General features: G+C 40.3%; 1 protein-coding gene across 4 annotated transcripts; it reads right to left on the reverse strand.

Moving 5' to 3' along the window:
- Positions 1–28: 28 nt before the first annotated feature.
- Positions 29–23,605, reverse strand: RPE (ribulose-5-phosphate-3-epimerase). 4 transcript variants are annotated; one of them, XM_036753203.1, is made up of 7 exons: positions 23,459–23,598; positions 19,787–19,850; positions 17,334–17,413; positions 11,688–11,827; positions 10,916–11,050; positions 8,110–8,196; positions 29–1,996 (listed from the first exon to the last, which is right to left on the reverse strand). In XM_036753203.1, the coding sequence occupies exons 4-7, from the start codon at positions 11,823–11,825 to the stop codon at positions 1,874–1,876; spliced, it is 483 nt and encodes a 160-aa protein (XP_036609098.1). In that variant the 5' UTR covers positions 11,826–11,827; positions 17,334–17,413; positions 19,787–19,850; positions 23,459–23,598; the 3' UTR covers positions 29–1,873. The 4 variants fall into 4 exon arrangements, with proteins under 4 accessions (XP_036609098.1, XP_036609095.1, XP_036609096.1 ...); XM_036753200.1 differs by lacking the exon at positions 19,787–19,850 and having other exon boundaries at positions 23,448–23,605; XM_036753201.1 differs by lacking the exon at positions 19,787–19,850 and having other exon boundaries at positions 23,459–23,538.
- Between the last annotated feature and the right edge of the window lie 2,499 nt (positions 23,606–26,104).

Consider the following 26,104-nt stretch of genomic DNA (forward strand, 5'->3'; position numbering starts at 1 on the left):
TCAAGGAAAAAATTTCAAAAAAGTAACATACTTGGTAGTACAATTTAATTTTCAATAGTTTACTTTGTGAAGTTTTGTCCTTTGTTTCAAAATCTTCCTTTTCCTGCTTCCCAAAACAAAGCAAGATAAGAGTCCTATTTTAAAACAAAAAACTACATACCTTATATGTTGCACACACCTTATACGCTAGGCCCCACACCCTATTCATTCATTCATTCAACAAACATCAAATGTTTACAGTAAATATACCTTAATGAAAGCCATAAAAATTCACATCAACCTGAGGATAATTAAAGTTCAGCTGCTCCGGTTTACTTGAAGTAGTTATTACAGCTATTATCTAAATATCTGATTAAGCACAGCAGTTATAAACTAAACCTCTGATTAGTGATCCACAACATCATTACCACCACCTTCTTTAGAGGGGAAAGAACACAACCATGTCAGACATACTCTTCCAAGGACCTAAGTCCATAGTTAAGGCTGTGAAAGACCCTGGAAGAGGACTTGGAGGTCAACATCATACAAGTAATGTAAGTTGACCCCGAATCCTAACTCTAGATCCCTGCACAAGTACCACTGTCTGTTGCCTTAACTTAGCGCTTCTGTGCTTTAGTTTCCTCAGCTGTAAACTGGAGACAGTTAACTGTTCCACTTCCTTTAAGTGTTAGATGAATTAAATCAGATGCAGGATGCAAGAAGTACCTGAGTGCTCTGTTAAGATGTAAGGATGTTGTAGGGTGCAGAGCGAAATGAGATTGTTCCTTACCCAAGCTGGCACTAGCATGACCAAATTATAAATTCTATAAAGAAGTGGTTGATTAAAGTCATTTAGAACAGTCTCCATTAGCTTTTTCCTTGTGACTAGCTGAGGACAGTCCTCAAGAAAGCTAGGTCTTACTCTTGTATTTTTGGATCCAGCCACCTGAAGGATCCTCTGAGGCCATACTTCTGAATCTCTGATCTGGAGAAAGAGACACGTAGGCTTCTGTCCAACAAGTATTGCACATATTTTGCTATAGGCAGACAATAACCTGAAATAAATGTCTTTTTTAATATATATAAAAAATAAACTCTTGTAAACAGTATCATCTTCAGTCGTCTTGTAAGTTTAGTTCCAAAGTAGGATACTGAGGAAAGTGAAAGAAGACAAAGAGGAATGGTTTGTATAATTTGGTCAACTAGGGAAAACATCAAGTAGGGTTGTTAGTAACTATGGGCAAGATAAGCATGAAGGGGGTGCCTGGAAGGGGGAATGGGAAGGGAGAAAGAATTTTAAAAGGAATCATCTCATTCCACTAAAAGCATGGAGCTTGGAATTTTCTCCCAAGAAACCAAGCCCAGTCATAAACAATATATGCAAAAAAATCAACTGATGACACAAACAAAAGGATAACTGTGTTTTTCCTAAAGAAAGCTAAAGAGCAAACCTTTTTATAATGATGCACAAACATTTGAGAGTTCTCTAGGAGTAGCAGTATTACCCATTTCAGTCCTTTTTAAGTTAGCAGCTGCCATTTTTTTTCTTCTGCCTTTGAGATGTAATTTGGCTTTTTAACCTCAGGACAAGGCATCATAATATATTCCTTTTACAAAAATCAAGTCTTCCACTAAAAACGGTGTGTTTTTTGCCACATGAAAATTTAATTCCCACTCTTAAAAACCTATAGGCATTTCCACTCTCAGCACATCTATGTCTATGTTGAAGTCAAGAAAATGAAGACAAACTGCTCAGGACAGACAGCGGTGCCACCTCCACAGCAGCAGCATGATTCTTGAGCTTGTGTTCTTGTGCACCAGGTGAAAATGAGGCTGAGTAAGCTGGTCTAGGAGAAGGTGGACTGGGCATGAGGAGTAAAGCTGCCTGGAAACTTCATCTATCCAGAGAGCGTTTCTGAGCTGCTTCTGAACAAACATTCCTCAAGAGATTAATGACAGATCTGGGGTCTTCACTCCTCATGATGGCACTACCAGACACAATCATATTAGCCCCTGCCTGAAAGAGAGGGAAACACCGAGGTTAATCAACTGCAGAAAAGAAGAGACAGAACCTAAGAGGTGAGAAGAGCTTGTCAAGATGAAGGTTTCAAACCTCAGTATCTGACTGACTGGAACTGATGTAAATGCCACCTTAATTATCTGAAAAAATCACTACATAGATGTTTACAGAAACCTCAAAGTATACAAAGGCCTTCAGGATAAATGGAATATTTTTAAAGGTCTTTCAATAAATATAAAGAAGTAATGATACACTCGCTAAGTAGGTGAATCTTATTTATATGAAGATATGTGTGTGTATGTGCACATGTATGCACACATGTATATATGTCGGAACTTTTTAGTATAAAAAGTCTAGACTATAATGATTGTTTCATATTTGCCAAGAAAGAAATGTCTTTTACTCTTCTACTTTGAGTCCTAAATTCCATTTGCAGAATCACAGGATCCAACAGTTGCACCTCGGAGGCTACTGTATCTGGAAAAAACTACCTGAGCCAGAATGCATTCAACAAAATCTGACCAAGAGTGGCCAGCCAGTGTTTGCTTGAAAACCTCCAGTGAAGGGGAACCCACTGCCTCTCGAGACTCCTCTTCCATATTCTTCAAATCCTCAATCCTCGTCATCTCATACCCACTTCCCTCAGCTATTCCTAATTTTACATGACCTCAAGGTCCTTCACCATTTTGGTAGCCACCCTCAACAATCACCAGCTAATCAATACCCATTTCAATTCATCAAAATTAAGTACTTGCTATGTTTAAGGCTTTGGACTTGGTGCTGGGGAGACAGATAAAAACCGACAGGGCCCCTTGTTCCTCTCAAGGTGCTTATATACTACTAGGGAAGCAACGTGTGCACAGATGAGTAAATACAAAACAGAGGAAAGTAAATACAAAGTGATTCTTCAGGGATGTGATGGAGAGAGAAAGAATAATTAGCTGCATCTAGGAGGTGGCATCGAGAACACTGAAAACAGCTGTAGGTTCTAAGAAATGGAGGTTAAAGAGCAAAGTCATTAAAGGCATGAAGACAAATACACAATCACTCTGGAGAGCTAGGCTGGAACCCGACTGAGTAGCTTTAAATGCAGAATGAGAGTTTGTATTTTATCTTAGAAGCCACAGAGAGCCACTAGAGACTCCTGTGTGGTGCAATGCCACAGACCACTATTTTAGGAATATCAATTAGGTAGTATTGTGGAAGACAGACTGGGGGCAGGGAGACCAACTAGAAGGCTATTACAGTAGACCAAGTGAGAGGTGAGAAGGGTGTGTATTGAACACAACACTACAGATGTGGCCCAACTACAAGCAAATTTAACAGAACTATCACCTCTTTTAAGTCTCCACTGCAGCCTAAGTTCACATTAGCTTACTATCACATCTGAATCACATTCACTGTGCAGTCCATTAAAAGCATTTTACGGGAAATACTATTTAGCTACACTGACCTGCCTGTACCACTGAAGTTGATTTTTTTTTACCCAAATGTAAGTACTGAATTTCTCATCACTATATTTGACCAAACACCTTAGCCTTAGATTCTGCCATCCTGCATATTAGCTCTTGCTCTCAGCTTTCAGTCATCCACAAATTCATCCCCTACCTTGGCCATCAAGTGTGCCTCTAACATTCCATTTCTCCCTATGTCTTATCCTTTTCTAACCTACTCCTCCTACCTAGGAAGGACCTCTAATCCCTCCCTCAATGCCTTTCTAAATCCATTTCATCTGCTCTAGAGTAACCATCCTCCTTTCCCAATCTTAAACCTAAAACTAACCACTTTAACTCTACACCACCCTCTTTCTCAGGTCTCTTTCCCCCACTGATCAATGCTCATACCTTGCCACAGCTAACCTTGGGGTCATTTTCCCTCCTTCCCCCCAACTACTCTGCTCCAATTCATTTGTTGCTGAATAAAACTGGAGGAAATAAGCATGTAGACTAAATCCACTACAAATTTGCTATCTAATCTCAGCTTGTCCCTGGCTGAAAGCAATTTTTTAACTCCTTAATTTATATTTTATCCCTCTTCCCCAGAGGCTGTTCTAAACCTCTCAATCCAACCACACCCACCCCTCCCTTTCCTCTGTCCATTTGTTTCACACTTTACTAAGAAAATATTGAGGCTATTCACTGAGTTCCCTCTTCTACCTTTCTCTACATCTCAGAACTCCTTGACATCATCCCCTGTTCTCTCTTCCACTTTTTCCAGTCTGATGGAGAGAACCTTTCTCACCAGTCAATAATACCCCCTGCATGTTCCTTTCCACACATCTTCTCCAGATTGCTCTTGCAATCCCCTCCCCACTCTAATCAGCAATCTGTTTGTTCCTTCCTTTTGCTTGAGAGTATGCCCCAATTTTCTCAATTCTAAAAACATTCCTACCATCAACCACCTCAAATTATATTCTTCTATTTCTTTCCTTTTAGTTACAGTGGTAGAAAAAAAATCTACCCATATCTTCTTCACTTGTTCTCCTCTATTTCTCTTAAAGTCTCTACAGGCTATGGTCTCTGTGTAACTAAAAGTTAACTGAACTATTAATGACAAGTGTTCTCTCCAGAGTTACCAATGACCTCAACCGTCAATTCTCATAGTCTTTCCTCAATCCTTATTCTCCACCTTTCAGGAGCATTTGACACTGCTCTCCATCCTCTCTTCTCTAGGTTTTTTTGGTGACTCTGGTCCCTCTTGGGTTGCCTGCTAGGCTGACCTTGTTACTATTATCATCTCCTGATCATGAGTTTAGCTGAAAGCTCTGATCTGGACCATTTTCTCTTCCCTCTCTGGGTTTGCTCCTTTGGGTTTCATTATTTTCTCTTTTCAGAAAGACTTGCACATCTATAAATCAAGCCCTAGTATTTCTCCCCTAAGCTCTAGTCCCATCAACTATTTACTGTACATTTTAAACCAGATACCCCAGAGACATCTGAAACTCAACTGTCCAAAAATGGAACTCACCAACTTTTTCCCTTTTACAAATTATCTAAGAGCAGAAATTCTTCCAGCCACCCAGATTCAAAGCCTAAGTGCCTCAACTCTCAACTCACTGCACCTATCCAATTAACTGCCAAATCTTAATTTCTATCTCTATAACAGCTCTTAAATCATTCCTTTTCTCATACATATACAACCATCACCTTAAAGTCCTCATAATCTCTTGCCTAGACTACTGCAAAAGCTTCCTAACTAGTATTCCTTCTTTACGTCTCTTTTCACTCTTACCTATCTTCCACCAAGCTGCTAAAGTGATTTTCCTAAAATGCGGATCTGAGAATTTCACTCCCTTATTCAATCAAACTCAACACTTTGGGGCTCAAATAAAAACTGATCTATTTGACTTTTAGAGGCCTTTTACAACCTGGCACTATCTTACCTTTCCAACTTCATTATATATCACCACCTTTCCCACACGTGGCCTTGTGTTCCTCAAAATGATGCTCCATCTCTCATCGATAGCCTCGCATTATTGGCTGTACCCCAAAACCTAGAATGCAACCCCTCTTCACCTCAACTTCTTAGAATCCCTTATTTCAGATCAACTGCCAAGGCTATGAAGCCTTTCCTCATGGAGAAAAGCTGCTAGTGCTCTCCCCTGCCACAATTACCTTGTATTTCTGTTGTATATAGGCTTATATACATTCGTAGTGTTTTATGTGATAGAATGTAAATTCCTCTGGGACAGGGACTGTTTCATTTTTTATTTTGTTTCCACAGAAGTTGAATTTTAAGGGGTAAGAAGGAGAAAAAGTGAAGGCATCTATTGCAGATGGTCTTTTCAGGGAGTTCAACCACAAGGGGAGGAAAAGATATATGACAATAATGGGGATAGAAGGATAAAGTGAGGATGGGGGAAGAAACAGGCACGTTTGAAGTCAGTAAGGGAAGAACTGGAAGATAAATAACAAAGTGGGGATGACAGAGGGGGCAATATAGTGGAGAAAAGGGGATAGAACAGGATCGCTTTTGCAGGTAAAAAGGTGGGCATTAGTAAAGAATAAGGCCAACTCTTAATATGAAATGAGAGTGAAGGACAGTGGCAGAAGGCATCTGAATGATATGAAAGGAAAGAGGGTGCTCACAGCAAATGGTTTCAATTTTTTCTGTAAAATGATGCAAAGTTCTCAGCTAAGAGACTGAAAGGAGGGGGAGTCACAGGGAGGTCCTGAGGAGGAAAAGAAAAGTGTCTAAGCAGCTACCATGGAGAAAATTTGCCTGGCAACAGTGAGGGCCCAATTGAGGTTGTTCGACATAAATATGCAGTGGACCCAGTCAGGATAGTTGCGTGATTTTCTCCACCTATGTCCAGCAGCATGTTTTTAGGAGCAAAGGCCGTGGAGCAAAAGTGGGAGTCAAAGACTGAGGCCTGGCAGGGTACATTTGGCGATAGGACTAAGCGGGCCAGAGACTCAAGAAAAGGGGACAGTGCACAGCTAAATGGTTCACCAAGGGTCAAGATGGGGAAAAGAGAGAGTGGCTAGTGCAGGGGAGCTAATCCGGGCGAGAACTAAGGGGTCAAAGTACTGAAGGTCACCACAGAGACAAAAGAATAGGGTTTGGTAAGGGAAGGCAGAGGGTGAGGTAGAAAGCCAATAGACTATGGTAAATTGAGGGATTTCAGAATTCTTGAACGTGGAGACTGGGGCAGTGAATACTTGGGTAAGAGTACAACCAAACAATGAACTGGAGGGCAGAAGATACCAGTTAGGAAGATCCTATAATAGTTGAGCAAAGAGGTTACAAGGACACAGTGTGGAATAGTACTGTGTGGAGAGATAGACCTATGTAGCAATACTTGTCAGGGTTTTACAACTGACTGACTATGGTGGGGAGGGAAAGGGAACAGTTCAAGAATCGGTTACCTCCACCAAAAAAAAAAAAAGGGGATCATCAGGGATGGGCATGCTTTGGGGGATAATATATATTCTCTTATATTCTCTTTTATGTATCTTTGATAGAATCAAAATGAAAATAATTGAACTGATAACTGAAGCGATGGCAATAGATATAAGCTCACCAAAGAGAGTGTAGTGAAGAAGAATCAAGGAAAATAACCCACATTTTATAACCTCTGATTCAAGTGAATTAACCATGGGACATATAACCCAAGAAGGTCAAAGACATCAATGTCCTCTATGCACCAAAATATTCATATTAGCATGTTTCATAGTGTTTAAAAGAATTAGTACTCATCAACTGAAGAAAAGCCTCAACAAACGGATAAATATCAAGATTTCAAAGAAACAATGCAGGACTTGTATGAATGGATGCAAACTGAAGAAAAGCAAAACCAGGTGAACAATACACACCATGACTGTGATACTATAAGTGAAAAGAACACTAAAACAGAAGGCAAACTCTGAATAATTGTAGTAATCAATCTTGATCTCAGAGAGCAGACAACAAAACTTATCTTTCTCTTGGGATAGGTAGGGAGTTCTGTCGTAGGAAGTCACCATGTAGTTGGTTCTGCTTAATTGTTTTTCATTGTTAGAAGGAAGATTTAAATGGTGTGATGGAGGATATCTAGAAATAACTGATTTTAAAGCAAAAGGTGTGAATAATTTTCAAATACATATATATATGTGTGTATACACATGCATGTGTATATATGTGTGTGCACATAAACATATACATACATATAGAAATATATATACACGCACATAGATACAAACACACACTCTTTTGGAGAAGGCTTGATGAAAGTGTCATCCTTATCTGCAAGACATAATCTCGGCTTTCAAGGGGAAAACACCTAAAGACTTGCTCTATAAAACGTCTTCTCTTTCTCCAGCAAATGTGGGAAAAGAGCCTAACGCATGGAAACTGTTCCCTCTGGGTCCAGGATGGGTGATGGCTGTCCAAAGTGTTGCTCGTATGAATCTCCTTTCGTATGAATATGAATTTAATTACCATGAAGGTAACCGGCCTTAGAATATAGCTTTGCAGGTTGCACTAAACCAAACCAGTCAAGGTCAGTCTGGAAAATGAAAGAGGGAAATTGGATTTGCTCTAAAAGTTTGACTCGCTTTACCCCTTGGCTACGGTTAGGATTTTTAAACTCCTAATTTATTTTGCCTAGGAACTTTTGAGAAGCATCTTACCTCGGCACATTTGTGAATTGTGTCAGGACCTACTCCACCATCTACCTCAATATCCAGAGAAGGGAACTGGGTCCTCAACCAATGAACCTAGAAACACAGGACAGGAAAAATCTGTGAATTTCAATCTGAAATTTGTAGAAACAGACTAAAACAGCAAATATTTTCCATTAGGCTTTTATAGTCATCAAATTTTCCACAAATTCGCCATTTTGTTTTACTTAGTCTTAGGTAAAAATTGCAAGTATTAAACTCCTACAGAAAAATAACCCAAGATATCGTATTTATCTAAGGTGAGGGGATGCTTAATATGGAGACCATCAACTCAGAAACCCCTCAGAGATACATTTAAATTGCTATTATTTGCAAAATATTGTTTCTATTTTACAAAACTGAAGATAATAATAGTTGACATTTATATAGTGCTTTAAGATCTGAAAAGAATTTTACACATAACATTTCATTTGATCTGTTAAGGAGGAACTGGAACACGGTCTGAACCTTGAAGGAAGCTGGGGATTCTAAGAGGCACAGGGGAAGAACAAGGGGTAGGGGAGGGTGAAAGACTGGGGTCAGGTTAGAAAGGGCTTTCAAAGCTAACCAGGGATTTACATTTTAACCTACCGGCAATAAGGACACACTGGAGATGATTAAATAAGGGAATGAAATGGTCAGATCTAATGTGTTGGAAGAACTAAAGTGAGGAGAGGCTTGAGGCAAAAGGACAAATTAAGAGTCTGTTGCAATAATCCAGATGGGAGGTGAAAAAGGCCTGAGCTAAGATGGAAGCTGGGTTAGGAAAGAAAAGAAGGGGTAACATGCAAGAGATATTTTGGAGGTACAACTAACAAAGTCGACTTGGCAAGTGATTAGATCCAAGTGGCAAGTCAAGGACAATGCTGAAGTCATGAACCTGGCGGAGCAAAGGGTAGTGGTGTTTTCACCAGAAATCAGGATGTTTAAGAGGGGAGGGTTTGAGGATAAAGATAATAAGGTCTGCTTTGAGTATGTTGAGCTTGAAATGTCTCACAGGCAACTGATTATCTGAGAATGAAACCCAGGTGAGAGACTGGGGCTGGATATATAGAGCTGAGTAATCTGCATGGAGATAATTAAAACTAATGAAGCTGTTGAGGTAACCAAGAGATTATATACAGAACAGGGCTTAGGACATAACCCTGTGGACCACCTACAGTTAGTGGGCATAGTTATAGAAGAATCAGCAAAGGAAGTGAAAAAAAGGTAGGAGGAACCAGAAGGAAGCAGTGTCATGAAAACTCAGGAGGGGGTAGTCAGAAGTATTAAATTCAGCAGTAAGGTCTAAGGGAGGAGAACAGGAAAAAGGACAGCAGATTGGGTGATTAAAAAGAGTGTTGGTTACTTTGGAGAGCAGTTTTAGTTGAATGTTGAGGTCAGAGGCCATACTGCAAAGGCAGCTAGTGAAGATAATTTTTCTAGGGGTTTGAAGAGATATAAAACGAGAGCTTGAGGGGATGGTAGGTTCTAATGCTCCCAAATGTGCTGAGTGCACTTGACAAAAAAACCAGACATCCATACACCAGAAGCTGAATACCACTGACCAGACACTAAACAAAGCCATGCCCCCACTTGCTTTTTCCTAGGTCTTCTGTGAGTACATACAGGACCTCACGCAGCAGAGCCCCATGTAGAATGACAATGTGTAGAGTGCCCTAATGTTTGGTCATGTACCACAAGTGTCAATTGTATCTCAACCATTCTACGACAGTCATTAACAGACTACCTTAGGAATTAAGTGGGATCCTACTCCGGGACACTACTACTAATTTACCAGCCCTTACTTGGACACTTGGGTAAAGAGAGCATGCTTGAGCCTGTAAGAAACAGATTTTACTGGCCCTAAATGTCAGCTGATATCTTTAAGTGTGACATCTGTGTCTCAAGTGTTCAAAGGAAAGTGCTACTAAACTTTATGCACCACAAAACTGCTGGAAATGAAAATTATGTGCAACTTTCTCTTTCTGGAAAGAACCATTTAGGTTCCTGATGAGAGAGTGACATGATCAGATTTGTGAAGATTATTTGGGATTGTATGGAGGCACTGTAGAGGAGGAGAAAATGGAAATTGGAATTAAAAAAAGACTGTCCACCAGGAAGAATGAGTGACTAAACTGGGATATCCAGTGGCCTTGTGAATAGAGAAGGGGGCAGATAAAAGAAGTGCTGACAAGACTTAGCAATTGAACATATATGGAGGATGAAGAAGTGTGTGAAGAGTTGAAGATAACTCCAAGTCTAGGAGTGCAAAAGTGTTAATAAAACTTAGCACTTATACATATACGGGAGATGAAGAAGGGTGAAGAGTTGAGGATGACTTCAAGGCTGAGAACTTGGGTGAATGGAAGGGTGGTGGTGGTACCCTCAATAGGAAAAGACAAGAATTTGAAAGAAGAATGGGTTTAGGAAGGGTGGTGGAGGCTACTGTTCATCCCTCAGGGTTTTTGTTTTTTTACAATCTGTCCTAGAGATGATAGCTATGGAGAAGAATCAAGTATGGCTGAATCTGAGGAACAGTTTCAATTAGGTCTCTATTTGGAGGAGAGGCTAAAAAGAGCTAAGGGAGAGAGTGGCTACTAAGAAAAAAAGAATGGGGTCACAGACTCAGCAACAGTGTGTACCCAAAATTTCATTAGCAACAAGGAGGAAAAAAGAAAATGTTCTACTATGCACAAAAAGGCCAAAGAGCAAAACTTGTGAAACACAAGAAATCTTTCTCTGATTTCCAAGACAAAAATAGAAAGCTGCACCTCAGTACCACACCCTTTATTACCTTTGGCATCATATCTTCCATGAACTTTTGCCCTCCAAACCCAGGTTCCACTGTCATGACTAAGGCCATATCTATCTGATTGGCCCACGGTGCCAAATACTCAACTGTAGTGCCAGGTTTAATAGCAAGACCAACCTACAACAAGAGGATACATGTTAACCTATGAATCACTATTCTCATCTTTATCAATGAAGTACTTTATATGTTAGGCACAAAACAAGTCTTCTAGGGCTAACAAGGCTCAACCTCCGTAAGTAATGTTTTGGATACCCATGCCCAGCTGAAAATCTCCAGGGGCATTCTTAATATTTGGGAAGATATAAATTACTGAAGGCAAGTAGAAACATAAAGAGTATTAATCTCAACATTTTCCAGAAGTAATTTTTGGAAAATGTCGCTAGAATAATTTGTGTTTGAAAAAGGATTAAGAAAACACCAGGGAATGTTAAGAGCTGAAAGAAATACTAGCTGCCATGTAACCCTTAACCATTCATTTTATGGTGACCTGTCCAAGGTTGCACCTAATTAATGGCAGAAGATGTACCAAAGCTGAGACTTCCTGAAACACTACAATGTGAATCAAATGTTTGTTAAAGTTTACCTGAAAGACAGGTAGTATCTTAGACACTGGCAAAGCCAAAACAAGCCTTATTTTCTCCAAGTAGCAGATCGTTACTTAGTTACTTATTACAACTTCTTTCTGTCACTTCTTACATACTCCCAAATCTTCTAGTCATAAAAAGAGGAACAAGGACATATCACTGCTTCTTACTTTCATCCCATTCTCTCGAATGTCTTTAATCAGTGCTCCAGGGTTCTCAGTAGCTTCCAGATGAAAGGTATATTGATTTGCTCCTGCGACAGCCATTGGCTTTACCCACTGTTCAGGTCTGGAAACCATCATGTGCATGTCTGAAAGGAACAAAAAATTAAATATGAAGAAAGAGACACAATGATTGATATTCCCCGAGTCAATCTGAAGCTCCAGCTATTACATACTCTGTGTATCACCAAGTAGGGATTATTAAAAGTGTTTTAGTACCTAAGGCTAATGTTATTTCAACTACCTTTGGGGGCTAATAACAGTATGATTTTCTTCCTACTTCTTCATATTCCTCCCTTTCTGAAATATTTTGAAAACTGACATATGGTTTTTAAAACTGTAACTTTCAGCAGAATTTCTTTATATGTACTTAGTTCAGTCCAGCTGCTTTGCCTAACTTATTTTCTCATACAGCACATCAGGTATTAAGGTGTTAGAATCCCAAAAGTATAGTTCCATTATCATAGCTATATAAATGATGGAAAATCTGTTCCATTTTGAATCTCCATGTTGTGTTCCTTTTTGGTTTCATGATCCTAGAATAATCTGGTTTGAATCTCTTGCTAAGAATTTCTCTGGGCTCATTTTCCTCCCTATTATTCTCTAATAATGCTGTGGATAATCTTCCACTATACTTTTTCATAATGGTTCTTTAAATGAATCAATAAGCCAGTGTCTCTCCACTTAACGAATTACTTGCTTCCTGGCAGAAGCAACTGCTGGGCTCTTTGGAACCTGAACTAGTTAAAATGCTCTAAGATATGGTGATAATCAGAGTCAATATCTTTACCTTATTTCGTTTCTTATTTTTTAGCCAATGACTTGTTTAGGTTAGAGCTCTTTTATATGTACAGTGCCTTATTCTCATTTTTATCCTTTGTTCCATTTTGGTGTTGATACTGGCCTATGCATTAATTAATAGCTTGACTGATTCTAGAAAGGAATCTCATGTCAGTAACTCATAATGTCTATTAAGATACAGCAAACTTATTTTTTTGGTGAGGATATTTAGTGTTCACCAGAGCTTTATGACTTACTTCTTGAAGAATTATTATTTTTTTTTGCAGGGGGGAAGGCAGGGCAATTGGGGTTAAGTGACTTGCCCAAGGTAGTACATGTGTCAAGTGTCCGAGGCCAAATTTGAACTCAGGTCCTCCTGACTCCAGGGCCAGTGCTCTACTCACTGCGCCACCTAGCTGCCCCAGAATTAGTTTTTTTATGACATGGCTATAAGGCTTCTCAGTTATCTATGTCTCTGGCCTTTTTCATTTCCTAACCACATACTATATTTTCTTAATATTTTACACTATGCCCACCTTCCTATCACAGAATCTCAAAATAGAAGGGACCTAAGGGGCCATCTACTCCTGCAGAATCCATTCCACAACACAAAAAAACCAGTGATCCAACCTCTGCTTGTGGACAGCAAGGGGGAACCCATTACCTTCTAACGCAGTCCACTCTATCTTTAGACAAAAATTTATTTTTCTTACACTGAGAGAAAATCTGTTTCTTTGCCTCTTCTACCTATTGCTCCTAGTTTTACCCTCCGGGACAAGTGGCACAAAATCTAATCAGTTTTCCACATAAAAGTCTTTTAAATGACTGACTATTGCTATTACCTCCTTCCTCTGCCCCCTTTTCTCTAATCTTAACTATCTCCAGGTCCTTCAAATGAAACACAAATGGCATTGTATTAGGGCTCTTTACCATCCTAGTCACCCTTCTCTAGACAGTCTTCAGTTTGTCAACTTTCCTTCTGAAATGTGACATTTAGAATTGAAGCATCACTGTATGCGATTAAATTCAATAAACATTTACTATGTGTAGCAGGACACTATGCTAGCCATGAGAAATATAAACAAAAGTTCCTGTACTCAAGGAACTTACATTCTATAGGATAATAACACCCATACAAATAAATAAAAAATAATTTCAAGATGTTGGGCAATATTTGGAGGAGGTGGGCCTTGAAGCGTTCACCTAGGTATTCCACTTAGACAGGTCAGACAAGACAGGGTTCCAGGAATGCGGTCCAGGTCACACAAAGGCAACGAGGCAAGAGATAGGATGCTATAAATGGGAAATACCAAGTAAGCCTGTTTGGCAGCAATGTAGGGTACATGTAGAAAAGTAAAATGAACCCCAGTATGGAAGATTCTTAAAAGCTTCAAATGCCAAAATAATTTGTATTTTATCCAAGAGGGAGCCGTTGCAACTTCCTGGGCAGTGATGTGGTCAGGCCTGTGTATGTTTGGATTGTCAATTTGACAGTTACGTGAAGGCTGGATTAGAGAAGGTAGAAACAAGGCAGGGAGACCAACTAGGAGACAAGGGCGATAGTCAAAGCCAGAAATGATGAGGGCCTTAACTAGGGTGGCAGACATATGTGTAAAAAGAAATATAAGTTCGGGTAATACTGACTTGCTTTGGAGGAGCTCTTATAATACAAATTTTTTCCTCCTCAACCACAAGAGATTTTGTTATATAAGTTGAATAATGTTGTTGGGTTCCCCCCCCCCCCCCCCCCCCCCCCCCCCCCCCCCCCCCGATATTTGAGAACTGCAAAGTAAGATGAACAATGCAATTTCTTTTTGCCTTTAAGAGCACAATGAATTATCATACAATTGGGTACTGGCCCTACCAGACTGTTACAATGCCTTTCCCCTCCTCTTATTCCCCTACCCAACTTTTTTTTTTGCAGGAAACAGGGGGAGGGAGTGGAAAGAAAGACTCTTAAAAAAAAAAGTCTCATGCTCTGACCCAGAGAAAACTTGGGAATATCAGTAACTAAGGAGATATCGGCTTGTTCACAAGTCATCAGCTATAAAATAGATTTTATTTAACCCAGTCCCCCCACCCCCCCAAATCACAACAGCTCAAACTGAAGACTCAAATATCACGAAAACCTCTTCTCTCTTTTCCTCCACAGTGTCAAAAAACCCTCCTTTCTGGTGGATTTTACCTTCCCTTGGAATCTATACTGTTCCCATAATTCACAGCACTCGCAAAGGCCTCAGTGTCTAGGCTGCTTCTAGGTTTGCTGACATGCCAATCCTTCACTCTCTCATGGGTCACTCAAATGATTCAGGACTCTTTCCAACTCTGATTGAGACTGAGCAGCTCCCTCTCCTTTCTCTTCTCTCTCATTGAAGTTCAGAGTCCCCTGCATCTGACCATGTGGTCCCTCAGTGAGGCTACGGGTTTTCCTCCCAAGGCCAACAAGTGCTTGTGGCTTTCTGTAGAGGTCATGTGAATGTTTAGGTCTCTTGAAGCCTGCAACCCATGCTTCGTTTAGCTACAACATCTTTGTCTTCTAGTTTTACTTATAGCAAGAATGTCCATATGGATTACTTCAGCTCCTGCAGCAATATGCCATCAATGAATAAAGATCTCATATTTAAAGGTTTGGGGTTTTAAAAAATACCATTTTAACTGTGTAAAGAGGAACTTCCTCTGTCAATACAGAAAAGAGCAATTTAAGGTCTTGAGAGAGGTGCCTGGACCAAGAGGGTGATATGCCCAGGGTCACAGAGCTACCATGTACGAGGGGAAGGCCTTGAAATCAGGTCTTCCTGAATCACAGGTCATTTCTCTCTCCATTCCAGCATGCTGCCTCACACTTAGGGTACTGACAATTCATGCTTTTTAACAGGCTAAACACTGTACAGTTCTTAGAATCCCATATCCTCTTTTCTGCTACTTGGTCTTCAAAACTACAGAAGGGTGCCGTGTGGGACTGAGAGCCTCATTTAATTTTTCATTCTACTTCCACATCTTACTTCTGTCCTGTTCTTGCTAGCAACACAGTCATCACCTGAGTTCAGACCTGAAATGATTATTAATAAACAATAATTTGAGGAGAACCAAAGGTCTCCTCTTCTTCTAAAGACTCGATTTAAAAAGTTCAGCCTCTAGACAGACATTATGGATAACAACATGGAATTAACTCTCCTTGATTTTGGTCAGACCCCTCCCAACCTCACAAGGAATTTAATCTAAGGTGAAAAAGCCCATTATGTTCTGCTCAAAAGAGTGGGTGGAGAAAGATCCTTTTGTCTAGGTAGTCCAAAGCTGGGGCTGGTCTGAGTATAGAGACATTTTCTCTTCCAGGAGTGACATGGTATCACTCTCAGCCACACACTGAAAACTTACTATTTCAAGGATCTATAAACTGTGAGCCTGCCCCCCCGCCCACGACTGTCTTTGGTCTAAGAGAGATGGTCAAACGACCATCCTTTTATTAATAATGTGCTGGTTAGTGATTAATTTACCCAGAGATTATGTTTCTTGGATCTTTTTAATTGTCACAGACTCTGTTTCTGGAATTTTTTTAATTGTCACAGATCCTATGACCTTTCATGCAGACTATCACAATGGCCTTGCAATCGGGCTCTCTCAAAGTTGGCCCCAATCCAATCTATCCTTCACACAGCTGCTTTAAGTTCAAGTCTGATCATGGCACTCTCCAACTCAATGAACTCAATGATTCCCAATTACCTAAATGATAAATTCTAAATTCCTCTGTTTGGTTTTTAAAAATCTTTTATGACCTGACCCCAATCTCTTTTTAAACTCAATTTAGATTACCTTCCTGCCTTGCACTCTATGTTTCAGCTCTGCTTCTTACACACTGCACGCTTTACAAATACCTGAAGAAAGAAGGAAAGTGAAAGGTAAAAGGAGAGATACGCAACTGAATGCAGAATTCTAGAGAACAGCAACACTCTCCCAGGGTTTTCTTAAATGGGCACTGCAAAGAAATAGAAGACAATAGAATGGGAAAGACAAGAGATCTCTTCAAGAAAATTAGGGATATCAAGGGAACATTTCATGGAAAGATGGGCAAGATAAAAGTGTAACAGAAGTAGGAGAGATTAAGAAGCGGTAGCAAGAATGCACAGAAGAACCATACAAGGAAGATCTTAACATCACCAATAACCATGATGGCATGATTACTAATCTAGAGACACATCCAATGAAGTCAAATGGGCCTCAGGAAGCATTGCTAACAGTAAGGCTAGTGGAGGTAACGGAACCTAAAAGATGACGCTGTTAAATGTCAGAAACCTGAGGAATGAAATAAAAACTGTGAAAAGTCTCTTTGGTAACAATCACTAAAGTAATGAGTTATTCTATACAATATCAATGAGCGCAGAATTGTATCCTTAATTTGGGGGGGAAGAAAGGTGTCCTGAAAGTGGTGAGGGAAGACAGAAAACCTATTGTGCTAGTCTGAACATACAACTGAAGATACATAGCCAATATCCGGAAATTCTACATTTAAAAGAAATTTAAAATACAATGCATTGCAAATTATATGACTATACAACCTTAGAGGCTGTATTCCTGATAGGAGACATTTTTGAAGGGTGAAAAATAGAGGCATAGAGTAAAAAGTAACTTTAGGTCCATATCAAGGTTTTATAAACGGCCAGATTTAGGGGAGAATACAGCCTAAATTCAGATCATTACAGTATTTGAAAGCCATCCTTCACCCCCCACCCCCCAAATCGCACTGGATATAGAAGCAAACCGTTTTGAATTTAATTTGATTGGCTATACTACTGTGTTTAAGACTTTGTAAATACTTACCAAAGAAAGGGTCTTGGCCTAGCTGCTTTCGAAGGCTTTCTACCACAGGGTGACCAAAGGTGATATTGGGAACAAAATGCCTACAAAACAAAAAAAATTATTTTTTCAATGGAATTAATTCAATATTCTTAACATTTCAACAGTGAAGACTGGAGGGTTAGGTAGACAACATGATTGAACACATTACTGTATCAGTATTAAACAAAATTAAGCATGCTTAGAGTACTTCAATTTAGAAAATCAATGGTCAATTAGAAACTTTAACAAAGAATACATTCTTAGGACTATTTTACACCTTTCAAATAAAAACAATAAAACAATCCAGAGGCAAGTAGGGCAGGTAAAGAATGACCTTCCTTTGACAGATGAAGAAAATGAAACTTGGAAAGGTTAGATGGGTTGCCTAAGGTCACACAACTAATTAGTGGGCCAGCTAAAGTCCAAGTCCATACTGTGCATACTAACTCTAGAGTACGCTCTATCATGCTGGCTATATACCTATGTGTCATCTATATAGGAATATGGATGCCTACATATTTGCTTCCAAATATAATGCTAACTTTTGACCATAAACTATACCCTCCCATTGACTGGCATTCAATTTCAAAAGATTATCAATGAAGCCAGATAAGATTTTAAATCAGTAATTTACTCAGCAAGCATATGGCTAATGAATGAATTTGGACATTGTAAGCATAAAGGAGACAGCTGAAGTGGTGAAAGCGGGTTACTGTAAAAACAGCTTCATGGACAGTTCCAAACCGGCTAACTGGAGACTGGGTCACTCTGACACTACCACAGAAGTATTGATTCTCAGGGCTGATCAAGTACAAGACTCATATGTTTCTTTATTTAACTTTTAGAGCAAAAGAGATAAGAAGAAGCCGTAAAGTCTAACAATGAATAGTATACTAGAAAGAACCCAAAAATACTAGATTCCAGGCCCTGTTCCTCTAACATGTGGCAAGAGCTTAGGCACATGAACTGCCGTGTCTTTACAAATAAAAAGTGCTTTCTACCTAATTGTTATGAGAATTATTAACTGCAAAATGCTTTCCCCTGGCTGGAACATTGGAATATAAAATAAAGAGGTGCCAATGACCCTCAGTTTGTTGAACACTTGCAGATCAATATAATTTACAAGAACACATTCCAGGTGGTACACTGACAAAAAAGGAAACTAAACTGACCTATCCTCAGGTTAGATAAACTAAGTCTAACATGGATTTTAGGTAAGTGGTTTTTCTTTTGCAAGGTCACACTGGCTTATTCAATGGATGTACTTTATAATTAGCATTTCTGAAGGTTTTTCATTCTTTCTTTCCTCCTTTTAAACAAATAACCCCAAGGGACCAGAAAACATAGGATCACAAATTTAAGTAGGGTATTTAGAAGACTGTAGTAACTGGTGATTCTTAACTTTTCTCCCTTAATATGGTAAATCAGTAGTCATGATATAAAAAGTACTAATCCACTTTTAGGCCCTTCTCTCTAGCAGCAACTGAAAATTGCTCTCCCTTTGCTGAATAAACAACACTTAGAGGATGGGCTGTGAGTGCTCACTCACCCAAGGCCGTTTATGATAGACAGCATTTGAAAACTGATACAACTGAAAAATATACCACCCTGTGGTCAATGTGATAACGTGTCTTTTTGGACCTAACTGGGCTGATCCTCATTCAAAAGACAAAGTTAGTCCACTGTCAACATACATTCTACTCTAGTTCAATAACACCTGTTTACCAAGGGATAGAACTTGAAGAATGTGAAGAAACAAAAGCTCTTCTCCAAGTTATGAGGAGGAATTTTCCTCTCCCTAACTTGACCCTGGGTAATTCCTTGCCCTATTCAACAAGCACCACTCAACTGTTCACTAGTCCAGCCTAATGGAATTTCTATCTGGAAAACTCACTTTACATCTCAGAAACTCCTAACCCAGTGAATGAAATGGGACAAGTCTGCAAAGAAGAACATGCATCAACAATATTTAAAACTGTGTCTAATATGCAGACCCTTATTTTCTTTCAGTAGGTCCATTATGATAAAAATGTGATTGTTAGTCTTGTTTTAAGTTAGATCACTGACATTTTATAGTTTATAGGTCCCTTCAAAGAGTTAACTCTCTTGTCCCAAAATAATAATAATGTCAGATATTTTCCTTTACTCCTGCAGGGGACAGCTTCTCATAATAGAAGAAAACCATTTCAAAAAATATTGAATTTAACTGATTAGCATCCAGGAGTTCCCATAATCCTGCACTAAGCTCAACATGTTCTATGTTTCTGCCACTCTAGAGCTTCTCTGGCCATTCAGACATGCAACTATAATAACAGTTCTCAAATGTTCTCTTTCCACACACACACACACACACACACACCTCTTAAGAGTATTAACAGTGAAAGTGCTTTTGTTAAGTTTTTGTTCAAAAAACCATATGGATGGAGGGGACAGACCTGCAGAGAAGGGATCCAAGTTCTAATGGTGTATGAGGTAATGAAAGAGAATAAGCCAAGGCACCTAGAAGAAAAAGAAAACCACAGCGGCAGTACAGAAGTTCAGCCAAAACTCGGGGTTGTCACACCCACAGTTCATTTCCTAATGTCACAAACTGGTGAGTTGGCTTTAGCAGTGGTTACCTCTGCAGGGAAACACCTGACTAGGTCTGTGCTTAGAAACAAGATGGAGAGAAAGACTGTAAGAAATCCAGAGGATGTAAACATTGTCTCCTCATCCCCTCCCTCGAACCCCCAAAAAACTGCCAATGGAGTATAAAATTATTGAAAGATTATAAAACAAACATCTCTTCTCCTCCCCTCGCTCAGAGTAAACCTTCTTCAGTTACTAACAAATTGCAAAATTATGTGTGATGTTTTAACTGCTTTCCTATGTCTGATACAACACTAAAGCATTTGGGTTATTTCTTAAGTCATTTCAAGTCTATTTGTTGTCTTCAGCAATCTTGTTCCTCTGGCCCCACTCTCCTGAACAGTTCTGCTTTAAGTATAGTAGCCTTTGTTGCTTCCTGTTCTATGTGGGCTCTTACCACAATGAAAAAAACCTACACATTACTTGAATTTAGGGTATGTTACCAAAGACTATCGACTAAATGTGGCAAGGCCACAGGATAGAAAAGAGCCCTGGAATTTGGTAAGCAGGGTTAAAGTACAGGTGGTAATGTGCAGCTATATGTTTAACCATGGGCAAGTTACAACCTCTCTGAACCTCAGTTTCCCTTTCTGCTCGGCACATAGCTTTCAATAAACGACTTTTCATTCATTCCTTCATTGAAATGGAAATAGTACTAACAACTGGGTAGTTATGAAGATACAACGAAATGTGAAAATACTCTGGAAGCTTCACAAAAGTTAAGGTGAATGGAAACACAAGGAAATACATGAAAAAATCTACATAATCTAAAGGTTTACTGTTATTTTTAAAGAGGACTCAAAAAGAAATGTAAAAATGGCATCAATTGCTAGATCACAAAAAGAAGTTGAGGGACAAAATTAATAAAAGTTTTTGAGTATCTGAAAGGTTAAAAGAAAGGTGCTACAAAACATCCTTATGAAACAGTGACTGTTTACCAGTTTTATTTTTACTGAATACAGACTGTTAAATACCTATTGCTACAGCATCCTAATGGGTCTTCAGCCTTCACTTTTCACTCCGCCCCCCATCATTCATATCACTACCAAAATAATCTTCCTCATGCAGACATAGATCTTGTCATTCCTCTTAAAAATATCTTCAGTGGGGGCAGCTAGGTGGTGCAGTGAGTAGAGCACCAGCTCTGGAGTGAGGACTTGAGTACAAATCCAGCTTCAGATACTTGACAGACTTACTAGCTGTGTGACCTTGGGCAAGTCACTTAACCCCAACTGCCCTGCCTCCCCCCCAAGACAAACAAAAAAAAACCTTCAGTGGATCTCTATTGCTGGCTGAGGAAAATACAACCTCCTCTTACCTCCTATGCTATCATCAAAACTGAATACTCTGTCTCCTTAACAATCTGTTGTCTCCCATCTAGGCCTCTTCCCTGTCCCTAAACATCCCCCCCCCCTCTGCTGTCACCTTCTGAAAAGCACACTAGAGTGGAAGGAGGCACTGATCTATAATTGGAGGACCTGCATTCAAATCCCAGCTCTGTAACTTGCTACCTATGTGACCTTAAGCAAGTTATTTAATTCTTTCTGAGCCTCAGTTCCCGCATCAGTAAAATAAGGAGGCTGAAGCAGAAGTCTAAAGTTCCTTCTAGTTCTAAATCTAGTTTTGCAATCCCTTAGGGACCAACCTAAATGTTATCTCCTCCACAAAGTCTGCCCTGATCTTCCTGGTTGGTAAGGACTTCTTTCTCCCTTGGACTTTTCTATAGCATTAGTTGTGAAACTCCCAAATGAATGTATCACTGCAGCTTTTATGTTCCTACCTTATCCTATTACTAGAGGATAACCTCCAAGAGGATTACTGGCTATTTTTTTTTGAGGATAGGTGTTACCTAAACTTTGTATCTTCCTCAGCCAAGTAGTTTGCTGTTTGCTAAATCTCAATCTGTTGAACTCCCTTGAGCGGAAGGTAAACTGCAGAATAAAAAGATGACGGCAGAAAGTTGTCCTTATGTCTGTTCAGGTAAATACAGGCCAGTGAAGTAAGAAAAAGAAAAAGCTACAGGCAAATAGCAGACTTGGTATTATTAAGAGGTTTGTTTTTTTTTTCATATTCACACTGCACATAATATACATGAAACCTGAGCATGGTATAGAAAATGTGAAAACATTTTCCGGAGGATTTAGTTCTCTCAATGTTCAAAAAAAAGAGAGGCATTGCAGTACTGTGGATACAAAATTGACCTTGGAGCCAGGAAGAGCTGAATTTCAAGTCCAGCATCTGATATTCTGAGTCTGTGATGCTGAGCAAGTCACAGGCAAACCATCTAGGGGTATACGTTACGGAAGTGACAATTTGTATTGGCAAAGGGAGTTTCCTCTAGCAAAGAAATCAAAGGACCAGTTCCTATTCCTGTTCATATACCCAGTACTTCTATCCACGATCTTACCGTTAATAATCTGTGGGGCTCAGAGAAGCCATTGACAACCTTAGATGTACATTCTAATTCTGTCAAAAGCTTCAAAAAGAATTATTTCAACAGGAATATGTGTGTGTATACATAGTTTTTTTTATACTTACATATTTATATTCTAGGAGAACTAATATTAACCTCATTATGGTCCAGTGAGTGCTTATTATTTGGCCTATCTAAAATTGCTTAAGAAGCATGGTGGATAAGAGTCAGGAAGACCAGAGTTCAATGTCAGCCTCTGATACATAACGACAATAACAATAATAATAGCATTTATATCTTGCCACTTCATACCTATGAAACAAAGGCAGCCAGGTGGCACAGTGGATACAAGGCCCACCTGGAGTCAGGAAGGGCTGAGTTCAAATCCGGCCTCAGACATTTACTAACAGTGTGACCCTGGGCAAGTCACTTCACCCTGTTTGCCTCAGTTTCTTCATTTGTAAAATGAGCTGGAGAAGGAAATGGCAAACCACGCCAGCGTCTTTACCAAGAAAACCCCAAAGGGGTTATGAAGAGTCAGACACGACTGAACAACAACCTATGATTAGCTCATTGTCAGCTTGTACCAGCATTTTAAGCCTCAGTTTTCTTAACAGCTTAAAACTGCACTAAGACTTTTGGATCCCTGGTGTTGGCAAAGACGGGTGTATAAAACATGACCTCAAAGAATTTTCTGTAGGTGGTTTTTGGTTCGCGTTCATTGTCTTTAGTCCTAGCTGAGAAGCACAGGGAGAGTTCCTAAGCAGGGGCTGCCTTTGGGGTGGGCGCCCGGCGCACGGGGGGGCCTCGGTCTCCTCGCCGGTAGCATGCACCGGTTAGAGGTGTCGGATCCACGTCCAGCCCCTCCAAGCCCGAAGGATATCTGATCCATACGCGGTCCCTGCAAGCCCAAGTGGGAAGGTCGAGGGCCCCGGGCTGCTCGCACGGCCTGGCCCCCGCACTCTCCGCCCAAGCCTCCCGAGGGAGCACGTGAAGCAGCCGCCCCACACCGCCCCGGGCCCTGGCTCCCCGCTCCAGCTCCCCGGCGGAGTTACCCGTCCATTACATCCAGATGCAGATAATCGGCCCCGGAATCCAGCATCCGGGAACACTCGGCCCCCAAGCAGGCCAAGTCGCTGTTGAGGATGGACGGGCCGATTTTGCAGCCGGACGCCATGGTAGGTGCAGGTGCCAGGGACGATCCAGTCACAGCGAACGCAACGACCTCCTTCCGGCCCTCTCCCTCCCCTTCCTGATCGGGTCTTCCGGTGCCGCCGGAAAATGCCTCCCTTCGCGCACAGGAAGTCCTGCCCCCGCCTCCCTGAGCGGAAGCGGAATGAGAGGCGCGGGAGAAGCGCGGTTGCGTGTGCTGGGCTGGGAATGCTGCGACTACTCACCTATACGGGGTTTTAGGTTTATTTATTTTTAGGTACTTTCGTTTAGCTCCCTGTGGTTTTAGGTTTATTGTCATCCTACCGGTTTTCTTTGATGCTGTTAAACACAATTCTGAGAAGAGGCCCACGGGCGCCTCTCGGGGGTCGTGACTGCGGGGACCGTGTTTTCTCTTTTGTCACCCCAGCACTGGGCATGGGGCGAGCCCGCCGTGGGTGGTTAATAAGTGTTGGTCGACCGACCCTCGGTCATGTCAGATGTTTCTTGCTCCTGGATGCCAATTCCAGACCTGCCACAACCATTAAAAAGTTCATCGAAACTTGGCACTTTTTCCTGATGGCAGTTAACTGGTTGTTGTCTTTATTATTTTTTTTCAAGAACTTGCATTCATGAACTGCTTCAAGATCTTCCGCTCTACCCCAAACCTTCCCTTTTTACCTGGAGACTTCGGCATTAACGTGGGCGCTCCTAAGCACCCTTGCTTCTCAATTCTGCCATGATCTCTACTTTGAATCTACATTAACCATGCACTAGAGTGTTCACTTTCAGACTCATCACCCACAAATGTTCTTACTTCTACGTTTGAATCAGAACTCTGAAAATCTTCTGATGTACTCTTCTGATTTTTGCTGAACTACCGGTCTTCAACGTTCCAACTGTTTGAAAAATAGGATACCATCAGACCGAGTCAAATGATGTAAAAGATCCAAGCAAAAAAAAGATTTGTCCCTTGTGCCTCACGGTTCAAAACTTTCCCTGCGACTTCCAGTTCCTCCATTGCTCCCTTGGCTTATCACCTCTACTTTGGTCTTAATTCATACTTTCTTCTTGACCCCATACCGAACCAGTTTAGCTTTATGAAGATCTCTATATTTGAATTCCCTATTCCCATTGTTCATTCTTTTTTTTATATTCTAGCCCTGGATCCCTCCCAAGATCTTTTTTTTTCTTTTACTCTCTTGCTGTGGAATGCAGTTGGAGAAATTAGCTAGTCTCAACTAGGATCTCACTGCTGAAAACCAGTCCTTTTACTCTTCACAGCTCTTTCATTTGTTCCAAACTCCTTTTCTCCTCAAGCCATTTGTTTTCCCCTCATCCTCAACAAAGGAACTCATCAAATACTTAAAAAAAAATTAAGGCTATCCATCATAAGCTTTTTCTTCTTGCCATGATTATACCACAAATCCTGCATCATTCCCCATTCTATCCTTGGCCAGTGTCAAAAAAAAAAAAAAAAAGATGGCCTTCTTCTTTGTCAAAAACAGCCTCTGACTTGTATCCTTGATCCTACTGTGTCTTCTCCAACAGCTTGCCCCCTTAAAAATACCATCTCTCCTTAATTTTTAATATTTCCTTACTGGCTGCTTTTGTCTGCTCCCTTTTCCCAATCTCTAAAAACAAACAAAAAAACTTGTTGACTCTAATGTTTCCTTAAACTACTGGCAGCTAGCGGATGGATTCCCAGAGAAGAATTGAATTCAAATTAATTAGCTCAGATATTTACTAGCAATGTCATCCTGGGCAAATCACTTAACCTCTCTGTTCTTCAGTGTCTTTATCTGTAAAATGAAGAGGTCCCTTCCAGCCCTAAATTTATGATCCTTTATTTCTTTTCATTTTACAACCAAAGTCCTAGAAAAATCTGTCCCCACCTATTTTCTCCATTTCTTCATATCCCACTCGCTTTTCATCCCTTGCAATGTAACAACCTCACGACCGATACTAACATCACCAACTACTTCTTAGTCACCCAATTCAATAGGTATTTCTCAGTCTTCATCCTTGAACTCCGAAGCATTTGACCTTGTTAACCACCACCTCGCCTATATAGTTTCCTCATTGGGCTATCACTTTGCTCTTTCCTTGTTCTCCCTCCCTAACTAATTCTTCTTAGTCTCCTTTTCAGGATCATCATTCATTCACATTCTTGCCCTGGCCCATCTCTCTCTCTTTGTCTCTGTCAGTCTCTGTCTCTGTCTCTGTATCTCTCTCTTTCTCTCTCCTTTTGGTCTCATCTCCTCAGTTCCAATCCCAAATCACTAACTACCTACCATATATCTCTACTTGGATGTCTCATGTCTTCTAAAACTCAACATATCCAAAACAAAATGCATTCTTTTTTACTTCTAAACATGCCCTTCCTCCTAACATTATTATTTCTGTGGATGGTTCCATGGTCAGTCACCTTCTGCTCCTTTCTTACCCACCTCCTCCATTAAGTCAGTCTTGTTGATAGCACTTTTATAACCTTTCTTGAATCCAACACTTTTTTTCATTCACATAGCCACCACTGAAGAGGGTTTGGGGTTGAGGGGTGCTC

The sequence above is a fragment of the Trichosurus vulpecula genome, chromosome 4 (assembly GCF_011100635.1).
Source record: "Trichosurus vulpecula isolate mTriVul1 chromosome 4, mTriVul1.pri, whole genome shotgun sequence".
Classification (NCBI taxonomy): domain Eukaryota; kingdom Metazoa; phylum Chordata; class Mammalia; order Diprotodontia; family Phalangeridae; genus Trichosurus; species Trichosurus vulpecula.